The 18,480-nt window shown below is 49.7% G+C and overlaps 1 protein-coding gene and 1 long non-coding RNA gene across 3 annotated transcripts; one reads left to right on the forward strand and one right to left on the reverse strand.

Annotated features, from left to right (window-relative positions):
* Positions 1-2,069: 2,069 nt before the first annotated feature.
* LOC125915923 (uncharacterized) lies at positions 2,070-17,073 on the reverse strand. Of its 2 annotated transcripts, none has more exons than XR_007455796.1 (3): positions 14,825-17,073; positions 12,711-12,799; positions 2,070-5,054 (listed from the first exon to the last, which is right to left on the reverse strand). It is a non-coding gene; the product is annotated as an uncharacterized LOC125915923 (long non-coding RNA). The 2 variants fall into 2 exon arrangements; XR_007455795.1 differs by lacking the exon at positions 2,070-5,054 and adding an exon at positions 9,933-10,733.
* Positions 7,575-17,674, forward strand: NAPSA (napsin A aspartic peptidase). The gene is made up of 9 exons (XM_049621982.1): positions 7,575-7,682; positions 10,807-10,948; positions 11,036-11,159; positions 11,353-11,471; positions 11,767-11,966; positions 14,031-14,153; positions 14,395-14,539; positions 17,070-17,168; positions 17,371-17,674. The coding sequence occupies exons 1-9, from the start codon at positions 7,606-7,608 to the stop codon at positions 17,608-17,610; spliced, it is 1,269 nt and encodes a 422-aa protein (XP_049477939.1). The 5' UTR covers positions 7,575-7,605; the 3' UTR covers positions 17,611-17,674.
* Positions 17,675-18,480: the final 806 nt, after the last annotated feature.

The raw sequence follows: 18,480 nt of genomic DNA on the forward strand, positions 1-18,480 counted from the left end.
GCTGTGGAATTTGAGTATGTTGCCAATAAAAGGTGTGATAACATGGACATGGGGTTCCAGGGAAAGGGCTGAACTATTTATTGTCTCTCACTTCCTGGCTGTGTGATGTTGAGCCGAGCTATTTACCCTCCCCATTGCTCAGTTTCCTCTTCTAAACTGGGACCAACTAGGGGCACCTGAGTGGCTCATTTGGTTAAGCGCCCAACTTTGGCTCAGGTCATGATCTCATGGTTGGTGAGTTGGAGCCCCGGGTCTAGCTCTGTGCTGACAGCTCAGAGCCAGGAGCCTGGGTCAGATTCTGTGTCTCCCTCTCTCTCTGCCCCTACCCCGTTCTTGCTCTTTCTCTCAAAAATAAATAAGCATTAAAAGAATTTTAAACTGAGACCAACAAGAGTTCATTGGATTGTCATTATGATTAAATCAGGTAAAAAGCATGAACCGGGCCAGGTTCAAACAAGGATCCTAGTATGCCAGAACTATGTTTTTTCTTTCTTTTTTTAAGTTTATTTTGAGAGAGAGAGAAAGAGTGAGGGGGGAGGGGGAGAGAGAGAGAGAGAGAGAGAGAATCCCTAGCAGAGCCTGATGCAGGGCTTGAACTCACAACGAGACCATGGCCTGAGCCGAAGTTGGACACTTAACCAACTGAGCCAACCAGATGCCCCTTCACTGTGGTTTTAATTTGTACTTCCCTGATGGCTAGTTCTATTTCTTTTTATCACAGGTAATTTGTAATGTGTAATTCTTTTACTATTCTGAAATGAAATCCAAAAACAATGTAGCTGAACTGTGTCCCCAGCAACGAAATATCATTTACCTCACCAACTGCAACACAAAAGATGTATAAATGGAAGCTAATTTGTTTAAAAAAATTTTTTTTAATGTTTATTATTTTTGAGAGAGAGAGACAGAAAGCAAGCAGGGAAGGGGCAGAGAGAGAGGGAGACACAGAATCTGAAGCAGGCTCCAGGCTCTGAGCTGTCAGCACAGAGTCTGATGCGGGGCTCGAACTCACAGACCGCAAGATCATGACCTGAGCTGTAGTTGGACGCCCAACAGACTAAGCCACCCAGGCACTCCTGAAAGCTAATTTGTAATAAAGCGATACCTACTTCAACATAGGTGCACAAGAGACACAATATGGCAGTCAGATCTTACTTCAAAAGACAGAATTATTGAAAATTTAAAAGCAACAGAGCAGTCTAACAGAGTAGGGCTGGATCATCAGCTCAAATGCCTCAGGCAACATTGCCGTGGGTGATACAATTTTTTCCAAAATTGTGGCCAAGTCTTAATAAAGTTATCAATAAGACAAGGTAGGAATAATTTCGGCATATTCAAAAAAAAAAAATCATGGTACATCAGCAAGTACATCAGGGTGGCTGGAGCTAAGTGAGGTGGGGGGACAGGGTGCAAGAAAAAACTATACATATATATATTTAGATAGATATTTAGATAAATATAGGTATAGATATAGATGATACAGATATACATATTTTTTTGGTTGCTTCCTTGGGGAAGGTGCTTAACCAAATACTTGTTGGGGGCAGGGGCACCTGGCTGGCTCAGCTGGAAAAGTACACAACTGGATCTCAGGGTTGTGAGTTTGAGCCCCACGTTGGGTGTAGAGCTTACTTAAAAACATTTCTTAAAAAGCCTATTGGATTGCAGCAAATTCAGTTGAACGAAGAGACTGGTTCTTCATAATTACCAAAAACCGCTCATTAAATATTGTTGTTAGCGTAAAAATGTCGTGTGTAGAGTCAACCATTTTTATACCACGTATGCTAAGTTTTTAAGACTTTCAGAAAATGTACGTTGAAATTGATGTGAAAAAAACAAATGAAACTGTATTATCGGAATTCACGTAAAAGAGGCTGATCAGAAATGTTTTCCCCCATACCAAATAGAGGATAATCACAAGGCTTTACATTTCCAGGTTTCGGGCGTGTGGTTTATAGAGTGAATAAATCAGGCGCTAGGATGCTTAAAAAAAAAAAAAAAAAAAAAAGGAAGGAAGGGGGGAAGGTTGGGGGGGGGGGGGGGGGGGGGGGGCGGGGAGGGGCGGGAGCGAACCGAGGTGATCTTGGCTGGGAAAACAGGCCCACAGCACCGCCGTGTGGCCATTTGGGACTTTGCAGCAGGATCTTTCAGAAATCCCTTAACCCGGGGGCAAGCAAGAATTGGGACAGGACATCTGGGTGAGGGGATTCTGAGGGATCGAGATGGAATATTCCAGCTGCTAAAATAGATGAGGGGGAGATGTGGTAAGATTTATCGTAGAGAAACTGATGCTCTGTCTTCTGGGTCAGGGAAATTCCCTAAAGCAATTGTGCTCAAAGTAGGTTGTTGAAAATATCTGCTGAGCATTTGCTAGATACCAGGCACTGTCCTAGGTGCTGGGGACGTGGTGGCGAATGAAATAAACCAAGATCCCTGCCCTCGTAGAGATAAGATTATAATGGGGAAACAGGCAGTATCACTGATTCTAAGATGCACGTGACTTACACCTGATGACATCTTAGAGTTAATTAAATGTTCAAAGAGGTTGAGTGCCATGGGAAAAAATAGGTCAGGGTAAAGGAGATTGGAGATTTGGGGAGGGGATGGTTGCCATATTGAATTGGGTGGTCAGGGAAGACTTCACTAAGAAGGTGATAGTCAAGAAAATATTTAAAGGAGAGAGGCTGATTAGGGTTTTTTGGAGGCAAGACACTTGCGTGGAACAGCCTGTGCAAAGGCCCTGAGGCAGGAGCATGTCTGGGTTTCTCTGAGAAACAACAAGGAGGCCAATGTGGCTAGGCTGAACGATCAAGGGGGATAGAGGAGAGAAGATGTCAGAGAGGGGCCAAGTCATAAAGTGCCTTTCAATTCTGGGATGCCATTGGTACCCCCTGATCCTTTGATCTTCTCTTCTCTTTGCCTCACTTCCTCTCACGTCCTCTCTTCCTTCCTTGGATTCTGTGGCCCAGCGCAGTCAGGTCCTTGTACACATTACCTTAACTTCCTTGCTCTTTCTCCCTCCGTCCTACTTGCCTGGCAAAACCCCAACGCTGGTTAAAAATGGCCCTTGCCTTTCCTGTGCCTGCTCCCCCCAGCTGAGCTTGTGAGTGGACACACTTCAGCTGTGTGAGGGCAAGCCTCCAGTGGACATCCAGAACCAATCTGCAGGGCCTCTGCAGTTCCCTTCTCTAATCTCTAAGAAAGCGTGTTCTCACCTTCTCTCTCAAAATCTCCAGCACCCCTCCCCCTCTTCATTCTCACTTCTTCTTTGGCAGAAAAAAATAGAAGCCACCAGAAGAAGACTTCCGTGCGTTTACCCCAGGGACACCACGAGCTCACTTGCAGAGGTACACATGAACTGCTGCCCTGCCCAGGACCGTGTTGGGACAGCATGTTAAGAGGCCTCCCCCACCCCCCCCCCACTTAGGCACCGGATCCTTTCTCCTTTCCGTACTCAAAACTTTCCCTCTTGCAATGTTTCCTCCTCTCTCTTGCATCACTGTTTGTGCAACCCTTGAGCCGTTGACCTTCAAGGATTCCCCTTCACCAAACGCCAGCACGTCCTCACGGTGCTGTTGAGTATACTTCCTGAATCCTGCGTGTGCTGGGCTCACTCCTCTGCCCAAGCTCCCCACCTCTCCCACTTCATAGCTCCATCCTTGAAGATCCCTTTCCTCTAGGCTCCACCTACGGGACTTTCTTGCTACAGCTCTCTAACAGAAACCCAAGTTCAAGAGTTGGGGGCCCCAACCATCTTGAAAGCAGATTCTTTAGCTTTAGTGAAGGCTTTGCACGATGGCCACCTCAGCTGACATCTGTCCGCAACCCCATGATCCAGAACCGCATGGCCAAGCTGCTTTCAAACTTCTAACCCAGACACCATGAAAAATAATAAATGTGTATTTCTGTTTTAAACCATTTAGTCCGGGGGTGACTTGTTACACAGCATTAGCTAACTAGTACACGCTCCCGAGTCTGCTTTTCTCTGTGTCTTTCCAGTCCTTGCAAATGAGGATAGCATTTACAGTGTTATGATACTGTAAGCATTGCCCTGTTTTTCTGGAGTGCGTTTCTATATTTCTTTTTAAATTTTCTTCTGAGGTAAAACTTCCCTAAAGTAAACCTACCTAGGGGCGCCTGAGTGGCTCAGTCAGTTAAGTGTCTGACTTCGGCTAAGGGCATGATTTCACAGCTCATGAGTTCGAGCCCCACTTTGGGCTTTCTGCTATCAGCACAGAGCCCACTTCGGATCCTCTGTCCCCTTCTCTCTCTGTCCCTCCCCAGTTTGTTCTCTCTCTCAGAATAAATAAATAAACTTTTAAAAACTTATAAAGTAAACCTACCCAAGGTGAAATACAAAATCTTAAACGTACAGCTTGATGAATTTTTACTGATGTATTCACCCATGGAACGCCCACTCAGATTGAGGTAGAGAACATCTCTAGCATCCCTCAAGGCTCCCACGTGCCCCCTGCCAGTCAATACCCTTGGCAAAGGATCACCACTATTCCAACTTCTAAGTTGAGGTTGGTTTTGCCTGTTCTTGAACATAATATGAATGGAATCGCGTGTTTTGGCCTGTTTGGTCTCAAAATACTGTAGATGGGGTAGCTAATAATCATAGATATTTATTTCTCATGGTTCTGGAGGCTGGGAAGCCCACGGATCAAGGCACTGACAGATCGGGTCTGCTTCCTGGTTAATAGCCTTTTCACTGTGTCCACACAAGGGGTGGAGGGGCGGAGGAGCTCTCTGTGGTCAATTTTAAAAGGGTATGAATCCCATTCAGGAGGGCTCCACCTTCCTGATTGAATCACCTCCCCAAACCCCCACCTCTAAATACTTTTTTTACACTGGGGGTTCGTTTTCAACATTGAATTGGAAGGAGGACACAGACATTCAGTCCATACTAGGCACTCTTTGTTCTTTCACTTATCATTAGGTCTCTGAGAATTACCCATGTCCTGGGGGCGCCTGGCTGGCTCAGTCAGAAGAGCACGTGACTCTTGATCTCTGGGTTGTAAGTTTGAGCCCCACGTTGGGCGTGGAGATTACTAAAAAAAAATAAAGACACAAAGTTTATTTAAAAAAATGACCCGTATCATTGCATGACTTATCAGTTCATTCCTTTTTATTGCTGAGTAGTGAGCCACTGAATGGATACCTTCCACAGTATGTCTATTCTCAAGCTCACGAACATACTGGTTGTTTCCAGTTTAGGGCTATCGTGAATAAGGCGGTTTTATTTATTTTTTATTTTTTTTAAATGTTTATTTCTGAGAGAGAGACACAGAGAGAGAGGGAGAGAGAGTGAGAGTATGAGCAAGGGAGGGGCAGAGAGAGAGGGAGACCCAGAATCCAAAGCAGGCTCCAGGCTCTGATGTGTCAGCATGGAGACCGACGGGGGTGGGGGTGGGGGGCTTGAACTCACAGACCAAGACCTGAGTTGAAGCTGGATGGAAGCTCAACAGACTGAGCCACCCAGACGCCCCAGGAGACAGGATGTTTCAAGACAATGGAAGAGTTTTTTTTTTTTTTTTTTTATCGATTACATGTAGCTTTGGTGAGGCTGTGGGGACATTGGGGTTATTATCGCCCCTGCAGTTGGAAGCCTACATCATCACAAGTTCTCTGGGGAGTAACTAAGCAACATATATTCAGATCTACAACTTACATCTGTTCATGGCTGGAGTAATTATGGTTGGAGGAATCGTAATGCAGGGACAACGTGTGACTCTTGATCTTGGGGACATGAGTTTCCCCATGTTGCATGTAAAGATTATTTTTAAAAACGAGAAATCGTCGGGGCGCCTGGGGGGCTCAGTCAGTTGAGGGCCCGACTTCAGCTCAGGTCATGATCTCGCGGTTCAGGAGTTCGAGCCCCGCGTCGGGCTCTGTGCTGACAGCTGGGAGCCTGGAGCCTGCTTTGGATTCTGTGTCTCCCTCTCTCTCTGGCCCTCCCCCACTCGTTCTCTAAATAAAACATTAAAAAAAATTTTTTTTTAAAGAAACCTGGAAATTGTCATGCAGAGGGGCTCCAGGGTGTCTCATTCGGTGCAGTGGTGAGTTCGAGCCCTCCGTCGGGCTTGAGGTTCTCTCCCTCTCTGCTTCCTTCTCTCTCTCAAAATAAATGAATGAACTTTAAAAAATGTAAGTTAAAAATATTAAGAAAAAGAAATTGTCATGGAGATATTATGGAATGAGTACACAGAAAAATACATATGCAGAAGATTACTGTAGCATTGTTTTAATATTAGAAAAGGGCAGGGGCACCTGGGTGGCTCAGTGGGTTGAGTGTCAGACTTTTCGTTTCAGCTCAGGTCATGATCTCACAGGTTCGTGAGTTCGAGCCCAGCACTGGGCTCTGAGCTGATGATGCGGAGCTTGCTTGGGGTTCTTTCTCTCCCTCTTTCTATGCCCCTCGTCCGCTCGCATGTGCACTCTCTCTCTGTCTCAAAAATAAACAAACAAACTTAAAAAAAATTTTTGTTAATTTTTTTAATGTTTATTTTTGAGAGAACATTAATTTTTTAATGTTTATTTATTATTGAGACAATAAATAATACATTATTTATTAAATAAATAAATGTTTATTTATTTTTGAGCAGAGGAGGGACAGAGAGAGAGGGAGACACAGAATGTGAAGCAGGCTCCAGGCTCTGAGCTGTCAGCACAGAGCCCAACGCGGGGCTCGAACTCACGGACTGCAAGGTCATGACCTGAACCGAAGTCGGACGCTTAACCGACTGAGCCACCCAGGTGCCCAACTTTAAAAAAATTTTAAAATAAAAAAATGACAAGCTGATTATTGACATGTAAATCTAAGCTAGAAAACCAAAGACCTCAAATAGTTTCTCAGAAATGTTTGCAGCTCCATGATCAGTGCGTTTGTTTAAGAATGCAGATTCTTGGGATGAGCACTGGGTGTTGGATGGAAACTAATTTGACAATAAATTTCATATATTAAAAAAAAGGAAAAAAAAAGAATGCAGATTCTTGGGCTCTATCTCAGGCCTTGGGAACCAGAATCTCTGAGCGTGGTGCCCAGGAATCTGCATTTTAACTAGACGTTCGGATGCCCATTTAATATTTGAGAAACTTAGTCAATGAAACAAGGGGCACAATGAGACCCAGAGAGACATTGTCAAATATTTTTAGGCTCTTTGCCCAGTTACCAGGGGAAGGAGCTCCTCTAGTCTGACCCTCTCTCCCTTCCCCCAGATCCTTCGCAACATCCGCCCATCCCTGCACTTGCCCAAGGAAACCTTGTGGTTAGTGAGTCTCGGAAAAGTGAAGTGAAAGTGGTAAACAAAATCAACAGCAGCTACAGGATTAGAAGTGGGGTGGGGGCCGCGGGAGACCGTCCCTGTCCCCTCACTGAAGTCGGGAGTGAGGCGACCAGTGACACAAGTTGACATTTCTGGTGTCCCTACAACAATACTCCACACGTCCCTCAAAATACACCACCCGCTTCCCGCTCCTGTCCCCCCTCACCCACAGAGAGATTTCACGTCCCGGTCACCTCAGAAACCCGGAGGTGGGCGGTGAACAGGGCGGAGTCTCTGAGGAAAGAAAACGGATGGGTCAACACTCGGGTCCCCAGAGATGTCTCCGCTACCGACGCTTCTGCTGTGGTTGCTGCTGCTGCTGACTGTGGAGCCTGCCAGCGCCTCGCTGATCCGGTACTGGGGACCCCCTACCCCGAACCTGGGATGGACTCTCCCCCTTTTGCCCTTCAAGACGGGGGCCCCCAAGTTCAGTGACTCCCAAAGCTGGCACCCCAGGACCCGTGACTTCTATCTCTTGGGTTCCCAGACCTCCAAATTGGGCTCTCGCCGCCCTCCCCTCGCCCAGGGTGGGGGGCTTCTACCCTGATGTGTCCTAAGAGGACAGACAGCCCTTTCGGTCCAAGGTCCTCCAATCCTGAGACCCTCAACTGGGGACTCCTCCTTCCCTCCCCTCTCCAGACAAGTTTTTGGGAGATCCCACCCTGAGCTCTGATGATCTGGTACTGGGGTCTCCAGACATGCAACTCCCCTGACCCCCAACCCAACAGATCTTGGAGACTCAGAACTGTGACTCCCCCAGCTTCACATCTCCCAGACTGTTTAGGTCTCAAGAAGCCCAGTTTGGGGGACCCCAGGGATCCCTCACTCACCTAGCCTCTGGTGCCTCCCACCCCAATCTCTTACTTCTCCTCTCTTCTCCCATCCCCTGGAACCGGGGCGGGGGGGCAGGGAGGGGTCCTCTTCCAGGAAACATTTCCCCCACTTAACGTTCTTGAGCCTCTCAAAGATTGAGTCATGGCGGGGGTGGGTGGGGGGTGGCAAAGAAGTGAGTGAGGGGGCAGGGCTCCAAGGAGTGATTTTAGGCAGGTATGTGAATATCCCTGCATGTGATGTTTGCTAACCTGCTTCTTGAACCTAATAGATCACGGCCATTTCCCCAGCCAGCACAAAGGGCAGTGATTCTCTTCAGAGTTGTTTCAGGGCCAACAGCATCCGCAGGACCCAGGAACTTGTTAGAAATGCAAACCCTCAGGCTCCATCTCAGACCTAATTCATTAGAAACTACAAGTTCTGAATCTCAGCTCTGGGGCAGGGGCTGGCAAACTCTCAACCTAGGGCCAAATTCAACCTGCCGCCTGTTTTTTTGCGAACGAAGTTTAACAAAACCCAGCCACGTTGTCTAGGGCTGATTTTGTGCTATACAGACGGAGCCGAGCAGTTGCAACAGAGGCAGGTGGCAGGCAAAATCTTTACCAAAAAACTTAAAATTTGAGAATCACTGGCACAGAGAGCTACCTCCTCCTTTTTAGCGGTTGGGTGAATTCCATTCTGCAGAGCCAAGTCCTAGCTAGCCAGTCCCGTCTTCAAAATTAGACACATCCTCACAGACACAGCTTTGTGCACCTGTCCAGTGATCTCCTGTGGATGAAACTCATTGAGCTGAAATGAAGTTGGGTTAAAAGGCGTGTAAGGGCTCAGTGGGTTGGACGTCTGACTTCCTCTCCTGTTGTGATCTCTCAGTTCCTGAGTTTGAGCCCCACCTCGGGCTCACTGCTGTCAGCTGCTGTCATCATGGAGCTTGCTTTGAGTCCTTTGTCCCCATCTCTCTCTCTCTCTCTCTCTGCCCCTCCCCCCCAAAAAAGGTGTGTACAGTTTTAAGCCCAATGATACACATCTGGCAAATCATCCTCCAGAAAGTTGGTATCAATCGATAGCCCCTAGTCAACGGTGAGTATTCTTAGGTCTTTGCCAATCTACAGGGCGAAAAAAGTTTTCTGACTCTCATCATTTGTATTCTTTTGACAACTATTGGGGTTGGACATCTAACATAAAAAGATGTTATTTGTTTAGAAGCTGTTTGTACTTCTGCAAATTACCTGTTTATGTCCTTTGCTTATTATCCTGGCAAATGTCAAGAACTGTAATGTTAGCTTGCCACAGTTTTGTGGCTGCTTGTAGAAGACACAAGACCCCCAGGTCAGAGACAAGGACAGGTTATTACTCTTGGCAACAGTAGTAGCCAGAGTATCAGTTCTCTGAGCCCCAGTTCCCACAGGGCGAGATGAAGAGAGCTGGCTGAGATCTGCACATGCAGTGGGGTGCATTACAGGAGAGGAACCCCAAGTTTAGGGAACCTGGACCTTTTACAATGGATCATAAACCTGCGTGCTCTTTGGCCCAGAGGGAGACACTGTTTCTCCCCCAAGGCTGTTCACTAAATGAAATCCTTGACAAAGGCAGTCAGTCTGTCTGCAGAAATGAGAGAGAACCATGAGGGAATTGTCTTCCAACACCGGGTTGTTTATCTTATTCTTATTTGCTTGTAAAAGCTCTTTGCATATTAGATATATTAATTCTTTGACATACAACTTGTAATTATTTCCCTTAGATTTTTAAAAAACTTTTTAAACAGCTTTGTGTGTTGGCAAAGGGAGTACAAAGGTTTAAAATTTTAGAGTTACATTCATCGATCCTCTCCCCAATGATTTCTGGTCTTGGTATCATGATTTGAAAAATCTTACTCTTCCCAGAGTTATGTAAACATTTTACTTCTCTCTAGTGCTCTTATATTACATTTCACATTAGATCTTTGATTATCTGGAACGTATTTTAGTATTATCTTTTTAATGTTCATTTATTTTTGAGAGAGACAGAGACAGAGTACGAGAGGGGGAGGAGCAGCGAGAGAGGGAGACACAGAATCCGAAGCAGGCTCCGGGCTCCGAGCTGTCAGCACAGAGCCGGACGCTGGGGCTCGAACTCATGAACCGCGAGATCATGATCCGAGCCCAAGTCGGACACTTAACCGACTGAGCCACCCAGGTGCCCCAAGGCATGTATTTTAGCGTAAAGAGTGAAACTGGGATTTGGTGCTTACAGTCTCTCCCACACCAACAGTGAAGAAAATAGTCTCCAACATCATGAAGTGAAGCATGCAAGCGTTTTTGCCAAGTCTAGTTTCACGTTGGGGTCTTTGAAAGCCTTTGTGAGCATCGAGTTCCCGAGGATGGCTTATGTTATGTTCTTTGAAATGGCCCTTATTGAAAGACTTTGGGGAAAGTCTGTTTGGGGTGGGCTGGTTCGCTCTTGCAGAGTCTTTGGGGGAGATTTGTCATCATGGTTTGATAGGTGTTCCGTTGGGTTTCCTGGAAGGTTGTTATTGCAGGGTTTCTGACAATGGCTGCTGTTGTAGGACCATTGAGACATTTGCTTTGTCGTTCCACCCTATTTGGGAGATTCCTTTATGGAGGGTCTCCAGGAAGAGTAGTTTCCCAAGTGTCAGCATCCTCCCCCACAGGATCCCTCTCCGCCGAGTGCACACTGGACACAGGACTCTGAACCCACTGAGGGGATGGGGGAAGCCAGCAGCGACCCCCGCTTTGGGGGCCCCCTCCCCTGGAGACAAGCCCACCTTCGTACCTCTCTCTAACTACATGAATGTGAGTCACAGCCCCAGAGAGTCCTCACCCTCCTCCCCACTTAAGAAGTCAAACCCTTCATTCACCCTCTCTCCGTTTCACCCTCAGGTCCAGTATTACGGGGAAATTGGGCTGGGAACGCCCCCACAAAACTTCTCTGTCGTTTTTGACACTGGCTCCTCCAATCTCTGGGTCCCGTCCATAAGATGCCACTTCTTCAGCCTGCCCTGCTGTGAGCTTTCATGGGGGAGAATGAGACTGAACAGGGGTGATGGGAGAAGTGGGGCCTGGGTCTTGGCTTCCCGAGGATTTTGAAGGTGCTGTTCTCTTCTGACATGCCCTCACGGGTCACAAGTTCACAGAGGCAGGAGGCCACTGGGGAGACTCCCTTCCTCCAGTGACACCTCCCTGATCTTCTGACCTAGGGCTCCACCACCGTTTCAACCCCAAGGCCTCCAGCTCCTTCCAACCCAATGGGACCAAGTTTGCCATTCAGTATGCAGCTGGGAGGCTAGCTGGCATCCTGAGTGAGGACAAGCTGACTGTGCGTGACCATGGACCCCAGGAAGACTTGAGGCTGGGAGAACCCCACCGTCTGAGAGGATCTGGCTTAGGGAGGGGGCTTAGGAGGCGGGGCTTCCTGGGGAAATGGATGAAAGGGGCGGGGTTTCCTGGTTAAAGGGGTGGGCTTCCTAAGTGGGGAAGCAGTCTTTCCTAGACGGTTGGGGGCTGTTTTCAGGGGTGTCCATATGGGATTCATGCCTTGGTTTGGAACATTTCAGGGTTATGTAGGTTATGTCCTTCAAGAAGTAACCTGCCCCATTTGAATCTATCCGTAGATTGGAGGAATTATGAATGCATCAGTGATTTTTGGAGAGGCTCTGTGGGAGCCCAGCCTGGTGTTCACTTTTGCCCGCTTCGATGGGATACTGGGCCTTGCTTTCCCCGTTCTGGCCGTGGGAGGGGTCCGACCCCCACTGGATGTACTGGTGGACCAGGGGCTACTGGATAAGCCTGTCTTCTCCTTCTACCTCAACAGGTAATGGGCGAGGGTCTACCTTCCTATGAGTCCTAGCCCCAAGAAAGATGTTCTGTCTGCTTTCAGAAGTCCCATGTCCAATAAAGGAAGTCTCATCTTCCACTCAGGAAGTCACCTACCCAACGTAAATAACACGTGCTCAAAAAGTCCCACTCACCGAGCAACCTTAAGACCTACTACAGGGGCGCCTGGGTGGCTCGGTCGGTTGGGCGTCCGACTTCGGCTCAGGTCATGATCTCGCGGTATGTGAGTTCGAGCCCCGCATCCGGCTCTGTGCCGACAGCTCAGAGCCTGGAGCCTGTTTCCGATTCTGTGTCTCCCTCTCTCTCTGCCCCTCCCCTGTTCATGCTCTGTCTCTCTCTGTCTCAAAAATAAATAAACGTTAAAAAAAATTAAAAAAATTAAAAAAAAAAAAAAAGACCTACTACAAGCACTCACTGTCACTTTAAATGCTTCATGTTTCAAACCCAAACCAGGAAACTCCGTGCCTTACCTACTCAACTTAGGAACTCCCTCTTCCCCGCACACAAAGCCCAAATTCCATTTGAGAGTACATTCCAGAAGTCCGAAGCTACCCATTGTAATCGAAGAAGTCCCACCTATCTTTTAGGAAGCTCAACTTTACGCTCAGAAAGCCCCACCCACCGTCCAGGAAGGCCCCACCTTCCCTCTGGAGGTCCATCCCCCACAGTCATAAAATCCCACGCCTGAGCAGGTCCCACCCACTCGGGAAGCTCCACTTACCTCCGGAGGGGTCCTCTCCTTCCACACCTCCAGGAATCCCCGCCCTTCTCAGCCAAATCAGGAAGCCTGCCACCTCTGACCCATGAGACCTACAATTTAGAAAGTCTCACCATGTGCCCAGGAAGCCACCCCGCTTCTGCCCAAGTGACACCTGCCAGAGCCAATTCGCAAACCCCGGGGCTCCATGTACACTCCACCCCAGTGGCTCAGTTGGTGAACAGTCCAATTCTCGATTTCAGCTCAGGTCGAGCTCTTCCGCTGGCTGTGGTGCCTGCTTAAGATTCCCTCTCCCTCCCTCTCTGCCCCTCCCCTGCTCACCCGCACGCGTATGCGCTCTCTGCCAGTAAGTAACAAATTCCACCCCAGAAGTTCTACCTTCTACAGTCAAATCAAGAAGCTCTGGGGGCTGCTGCGTGGTTCAGTCCTTAAGTATCTGACTTTGGCTCAGGTCATGATCTCATGGTTCGTGAGTTCGAGCCACGTATCTGATGAGCTCAAGCCCCACTTCAGGTAAAAAAAACAGGAGCCCACTCCGGGTGAGCCCCACTTCTCTCTCTCTCTCTCTCTCTCTCACAAAAAAAAAAAAAAATAATAATAATTAATTAATTTAAAAATTTAAAAATAAAAATAAAAAAAGAAGTCCTGTCCCCACTTCAGAAGCCCCCCAGGACCCTAAAAGACCTTCACCAAGAAAAGTCCCATTTCCTTTTCCTTTTTTTGCTTTGCTTCCAGTCCCAACATCTAGACCCTGCCTACATCCCACTACTCCACCCAGAACTGGTGACCTCCCATTGGCAAGAATTCCCTGCCTTTTTTTTAAGTTTATTTATTAAAAAAGGTGTTTGTTTTTTTTTTAATGTTTATTCATTTTTGAGAGACAGAGAGAGACAGTGTTAGCGGCGGGGGGGGGGGGGGGGCAGAGAGAGAGGGAGACACAGAACCCGAAGCAGGCTCCAGGCTCTGAGCTGTCAGCACAGAGCCTGATGTGGGGCTTGAACCCACGAACTTTGAGATCATGACCTGACTGAAGTCGGACGCTTAACCGACTGAGCCACCCAGGCACCCCAAGTTCATTTATTTATTTTTGAGAGAGAGTGAGAGAACACAGTGCATGCGCGTGCAAGCCGGGGGAGGGACAGAGAGAAAAGGGAGACAGACAATCCCAAACAGGCTCCGCAATGTCATCACAGAGCCTGACACAGGGCTCGAACCCACGAACCATGAGAAATCTCAACCGACTGAGCCACCCAGGAGCCCCAGGAACTCCCTTCCTTGACCCTGCCAGGCCGGCAGGACACTGACGGCACTTTGCCTCTGCAGGGATCCTGAAGCGGCCGATGGAGGAGAGCTGGTCCTGGGGGGCTCCGATCCGGCTCACTATATCCCACCCCTCACCTTCGTGCCGGTCACGATCCCCGCCTACTGGCAGATCCACATGGGGCGGTGAGAGACCTGGCCTCCCAGGTCTGGGAGGAATGGGCCAGAGACCAATCCCCATTGTCCTGGGGAGGAGGGAGCCGGAGGCCTGGACTCCTGGTCTGAGGGAGGAGGAAGCTGGGGCCCTGGACTCCTGGGTCTGGGGGAGGAGGGGCTGGGCCAGGGCTCCTGTGATTGAGGGAGGAGGGGCTGAGGGCCTGGATTCCTAGGACACTGGCTCCAACGTCTACCCTTTGCCCCCTCACAGTGTGAAGGTGGGCACAGGGCTGACTCTTTGTGCCCAGGGCTGCGCTGCCATCCTGGACACGGGCACATCCCTCATCACAGGACCCACTGAAGAGATCCGGGCCCTGAATACAGCCATTGGAGGAATCTCCTTGCTGGTGGGCGAGGTGAGGACCTAGAGTCTGGTGGGGCTTTGATGGCAAACACTGGGCAGGACGCTTGGGGCCCGAGGGTGGGATTAGGTGGTTAAGAGGTATCCCAAGGCAGAAGGCCCTGGGCACCACGAGTGACAGACTGCGGGGCAGTGGTCGGAAGCAAGGACACTTCCTAGGCATCTGCTGCGTGAGTCTGGAGATGGTGATACGGGTTGATTCAGGACCGCATGGGAGTGAGAAGCCTAGGGAGCCTGGGGACATCCGGGGGAGGTACACAGGAAGCTGAGGAATATTTACCATCAGATGGTACTCAGAGCCTTGGAGGGCAGCCGTCTCTGGGAGAGAGAAGAGGTCTCAGGGGCAGCCTTGGGGAACATCCTCGTGGAGAAGTGGAGACAGGGCAGGAGCGGTGGCAGGCAGGGGAGGGGCGCCTGGAGAGCGGGGGCTCACTGAGGTTGTGCAAAGGAAGCTTCGGGCATGGAGGGGCAGGGTGGGGCAGGGGGCGGGTCCTTCCAGGTAGAAATTTCCACGAGGTCTATCAAATGCCTAGGATGTGGGCTTATAATGGGCCAAGGGAACCAGGTAGATTGGAGCGGTTATGGGCATGGGTTGTCCGGGTTGGAACCCAGCTCTGCCACTGTTTTCTCTTGGACAAGCCACTTAGTATTCCTTTGCCTCAGGGCGCCTGGGTGGCTCAGTTGGTTAAGCGTGGGTGCGAGCCCCACGTCAGGCTCTGTGCCGACAGCTCAGAGCCTGGAGCCTGCTTGAGATTGTGTCTCCCTCTCTCTCTCTCTGCCCCTCCCCTGCTCACACTCTGTCTCTCTCTCTCTCTCTCTCTAACATAAATAAAACATTAATATTCCTTTGCCTCAGTTTCCTAACTTCTAAAACAGGGTTACTAATACTCGTGTTTTAGGTATGTTGTGAGGGTTGAATGCATTAGCCTATATAAGGTTCTACGCTGATGCTCTGATCATACACTGGAAATCAACCTTGTTCCCATTATTCCTTATCTTCCCAACGAGGTAATGACTCTTGGTTTTGAAGGAAGACAGACTTCCTGGCAGTTAGCTACAGTGGCCTAACACTGTATTCTTGGGTACTTGGGGGTGGTGGGATTTGAGGTAACGTGGAGAACAACTGTTCTAACAATCTAAAAAGGGCAGCTCTCAGGACGCCCGGGTGGCCGTCGATTAAGCTTTTTGACTTCAGCTCAGGTCATGATCTCACCGTTCAGGAGTTCGAGTCCGCACTGGGTGAGCTCGAGCCCGGCTTCAGGGTGAGCCAGACTCACACTCTCTCTCTCTCTCTCTCCCTGTCTCTCTCTCTCTCTGTCCCTCGTGGGATTCTGTCTCTCGCTCTGTCTCCACCCTCACTCACTTGCACTCTCTCTCTCTCTCAAACAATAAAAATAAACATAACAAAAATAAAAAGGGCAGCTCTCAGCCACTCAGCTCCGGCTAAGTATTCCCATGTGGGGAAAGCCAGATCTCCTGGTTTGTTGGAGAAAGCTGAAAACATTATTTGAAAGTTCCTGGTTTGGGCCATAGACCACCCCTTAAACAAAGGAAACGAGCCAATCAACAAGGAATGACTAGGTATTTAGAGGTCTCAAACCAATAAGGGCAGAAACTGAAAAGAAGGAACAAGGGGGAAAGGAAGGAGGGGGTGACCAAAACCTTATAAAACAAGGTCCCTTGCCTACAGCCGCAGGTATTCACCTTCAAATGTCCCCTCTCTGTAAAGAGAGTTTTCATACTGTTTTTGTTTTTTGTTTTTTTTAAGTTTCTTTATTTGTTTTGAGAGAGAATGCGCGTGCTTGCGAGCTGGGGAAGGGCAGAGAGAGGGAGAGACAGAATCCCAAGCAGGCTCTGTGCCACCAGCCCAATGCAGGCCTCGAACCCATGAACCATGAGATCATGACCTGAGCCGAACCCGAGAGTCAGATGTTTAACCGTCTGAGCCACCCAGGCGCCACCATATTATTCGTAACTTTCTAATTTTCAATAATAAACTTTGGCCCGCTGCTCACTTAAAAAACAAGCAAGCAAGCAAGCCCCTGGTTTGTGGTGACACTTACTGTGAGTCCAGGCATTCTTCCAAACTAACTTATTATCCACATAACATACCTGTGAAGTATTACTATCAACTACACCTTCAAATTGGACACCGCGGCACAGAGAGATTAAGTAACTTGCCTAAGGCTGCACAGCAGCAGACTCCAAGGATACCACCTGCACCACCGTGGGGTACGGCTGGTAACTAATTTTTAAAACATTTTAGACACAGTGCAAGGCAACTTAAATGCACCCTGTGGGCTCCACGTGCCTCGGGGCCGGTAGTTTCTGATCCACAAGGAGACGAAGGAAAAGAGGGTTTGATCAAACGGGAGCCTAAAGGAAGTGACAACAACTATGTTAGGGGCGAGGGAAGAGCGGGTGAGGCGAGAGAAGGCAGCAGAACTTGACCGCACAAGACCGTGAAGACCTATCTTAAGCAGAGCGGGAATCCCTCAGCCCCACTTGTTCCTCCTCTCCCTCAGTACCTCATCCGGTGCGAGACAATCCCCACGCTGCCCCCCGTCTCCTTCCTCCTTGGTGGGGTCTGGTTTAACCTCACGGCTCAGGACTACGTCATCCAGGTAGGTGGCCGTCACAAGGCAGTGACGCAATAAGATGGGATTTGAGAGGATGGAGCTGGGAACGAGACATCACTGGGACGGAATAGGGGCCACAGAAACACTTCTGGTGCCGGGGGTAGTGGGCGGGGCAAAGCTGTGGCTCCCGGGGAAGAGGCGGGTTCGGTGTGCCTGACACCCAGTGGCCCATTTTGTCGCCTTGCAGATTGTTCGGGGTGGTTTCCGCCTCTGCTTCTCTGGCTTCCAGGCCCTCGACCTGCCTCCGCCTGCAGGGCCCCTCTGGATTCTCGGCGATGTCTTCTTGCGGACCTACGTAGCCGTCTTCGACCGCGGGAACCTGACGAGCGGGGCCCGAGTGGGGCTGGCGCGCTCACGCTTTGGGGAAACCGAACCACCAAGGGGTGGGCCCGCGCAGGCGCAGTTCTCCGGCTGGCGCCTCGGTTAGGCGCAGGCGCACCGAGTGGTAGTCGAGGCCCAGGTACTCCATAAAAATCCGTTCTTACCATTGACTCTACCTGGGTCACTTTTTTCTTTTTTTTTTAAGCGCGTGATTTTTGGAGAGAAAAGTTAGTGTCCAGCTCTCTGACTTGAGGAAGAAAGGAAGGAGAAAGGTATCACTCCTTTTCTCCAGGGCAGGGCTCCCGCCGGTGCGGAGGTCTTGTACTACGAATCCCAGGAGGCCCTTCGCCTACGCTGTCTATAGACAGAGGCGCCCGGCACCGCGAAGCCTCATGGACCTTGTATTCCAGGCCGTGTTCTCGTCTTGCCGGGGGCGGGCGCAGCCACAACATGCGTGGGAGGCGACAGGTCGCGACGGCAGCGACAGGTGGCAGTGGGGGGTGCTGCCTGAATCGTAAAGGGCTTTCCAACCCTTGTTTTAAGGGGAGGGGATATGATTCCCGCAGACTTCATCCTCTGTTCTTCCTTCTCCCCTTGGGATTCCGAGACCCCTGGGTCCGCCATAAAGGCGGGGCTTGAAGCCCCCGGGTTGGGGGGAGCTGTGCTGTCCCTCCTCCGGCGATGATGTCATTCCCCCCCTCCGCAGCTTCTTGCTGCCCTGAGCTGCCGGGGCTGGGTCACCCCTCCCCCAACGCCAGCCCCGGATTCCCCCATCCCCGCCCCGCCTCGACTTGGGGTGAGTACGGGGGGAGGGGGAGAAGGCACAGGGTCCGGGGGCGGTAAAACGACCCAAATCCCAGTTTTGGAGGCGAGAGACCCGGGAGATGGGGACTCAAAGATTACAGCGGAGAAATTCTTCCTTAATAACGAGCTTTGGGAGCCAAGGTTCTTGGAAGGCCTGGGGGGACCAAGGATC

The sequence above is a fragment of the Panthera uncia genome (assembly GCF_023721935.1).
Source record: "Panthera uncia isolate 11264 chromosome E2 unlocalized genomic scaffold, Puncia_PCG_1.0 HiC_scaffold_19, whole genome shotgun sequence".
In the NCBI taxonomy this organism is placed as follows: Eukaryota; Metazoa; Chordata; class Mammalia; order Carnivora; family Felidae; genus Panthera; species Panthera uncia.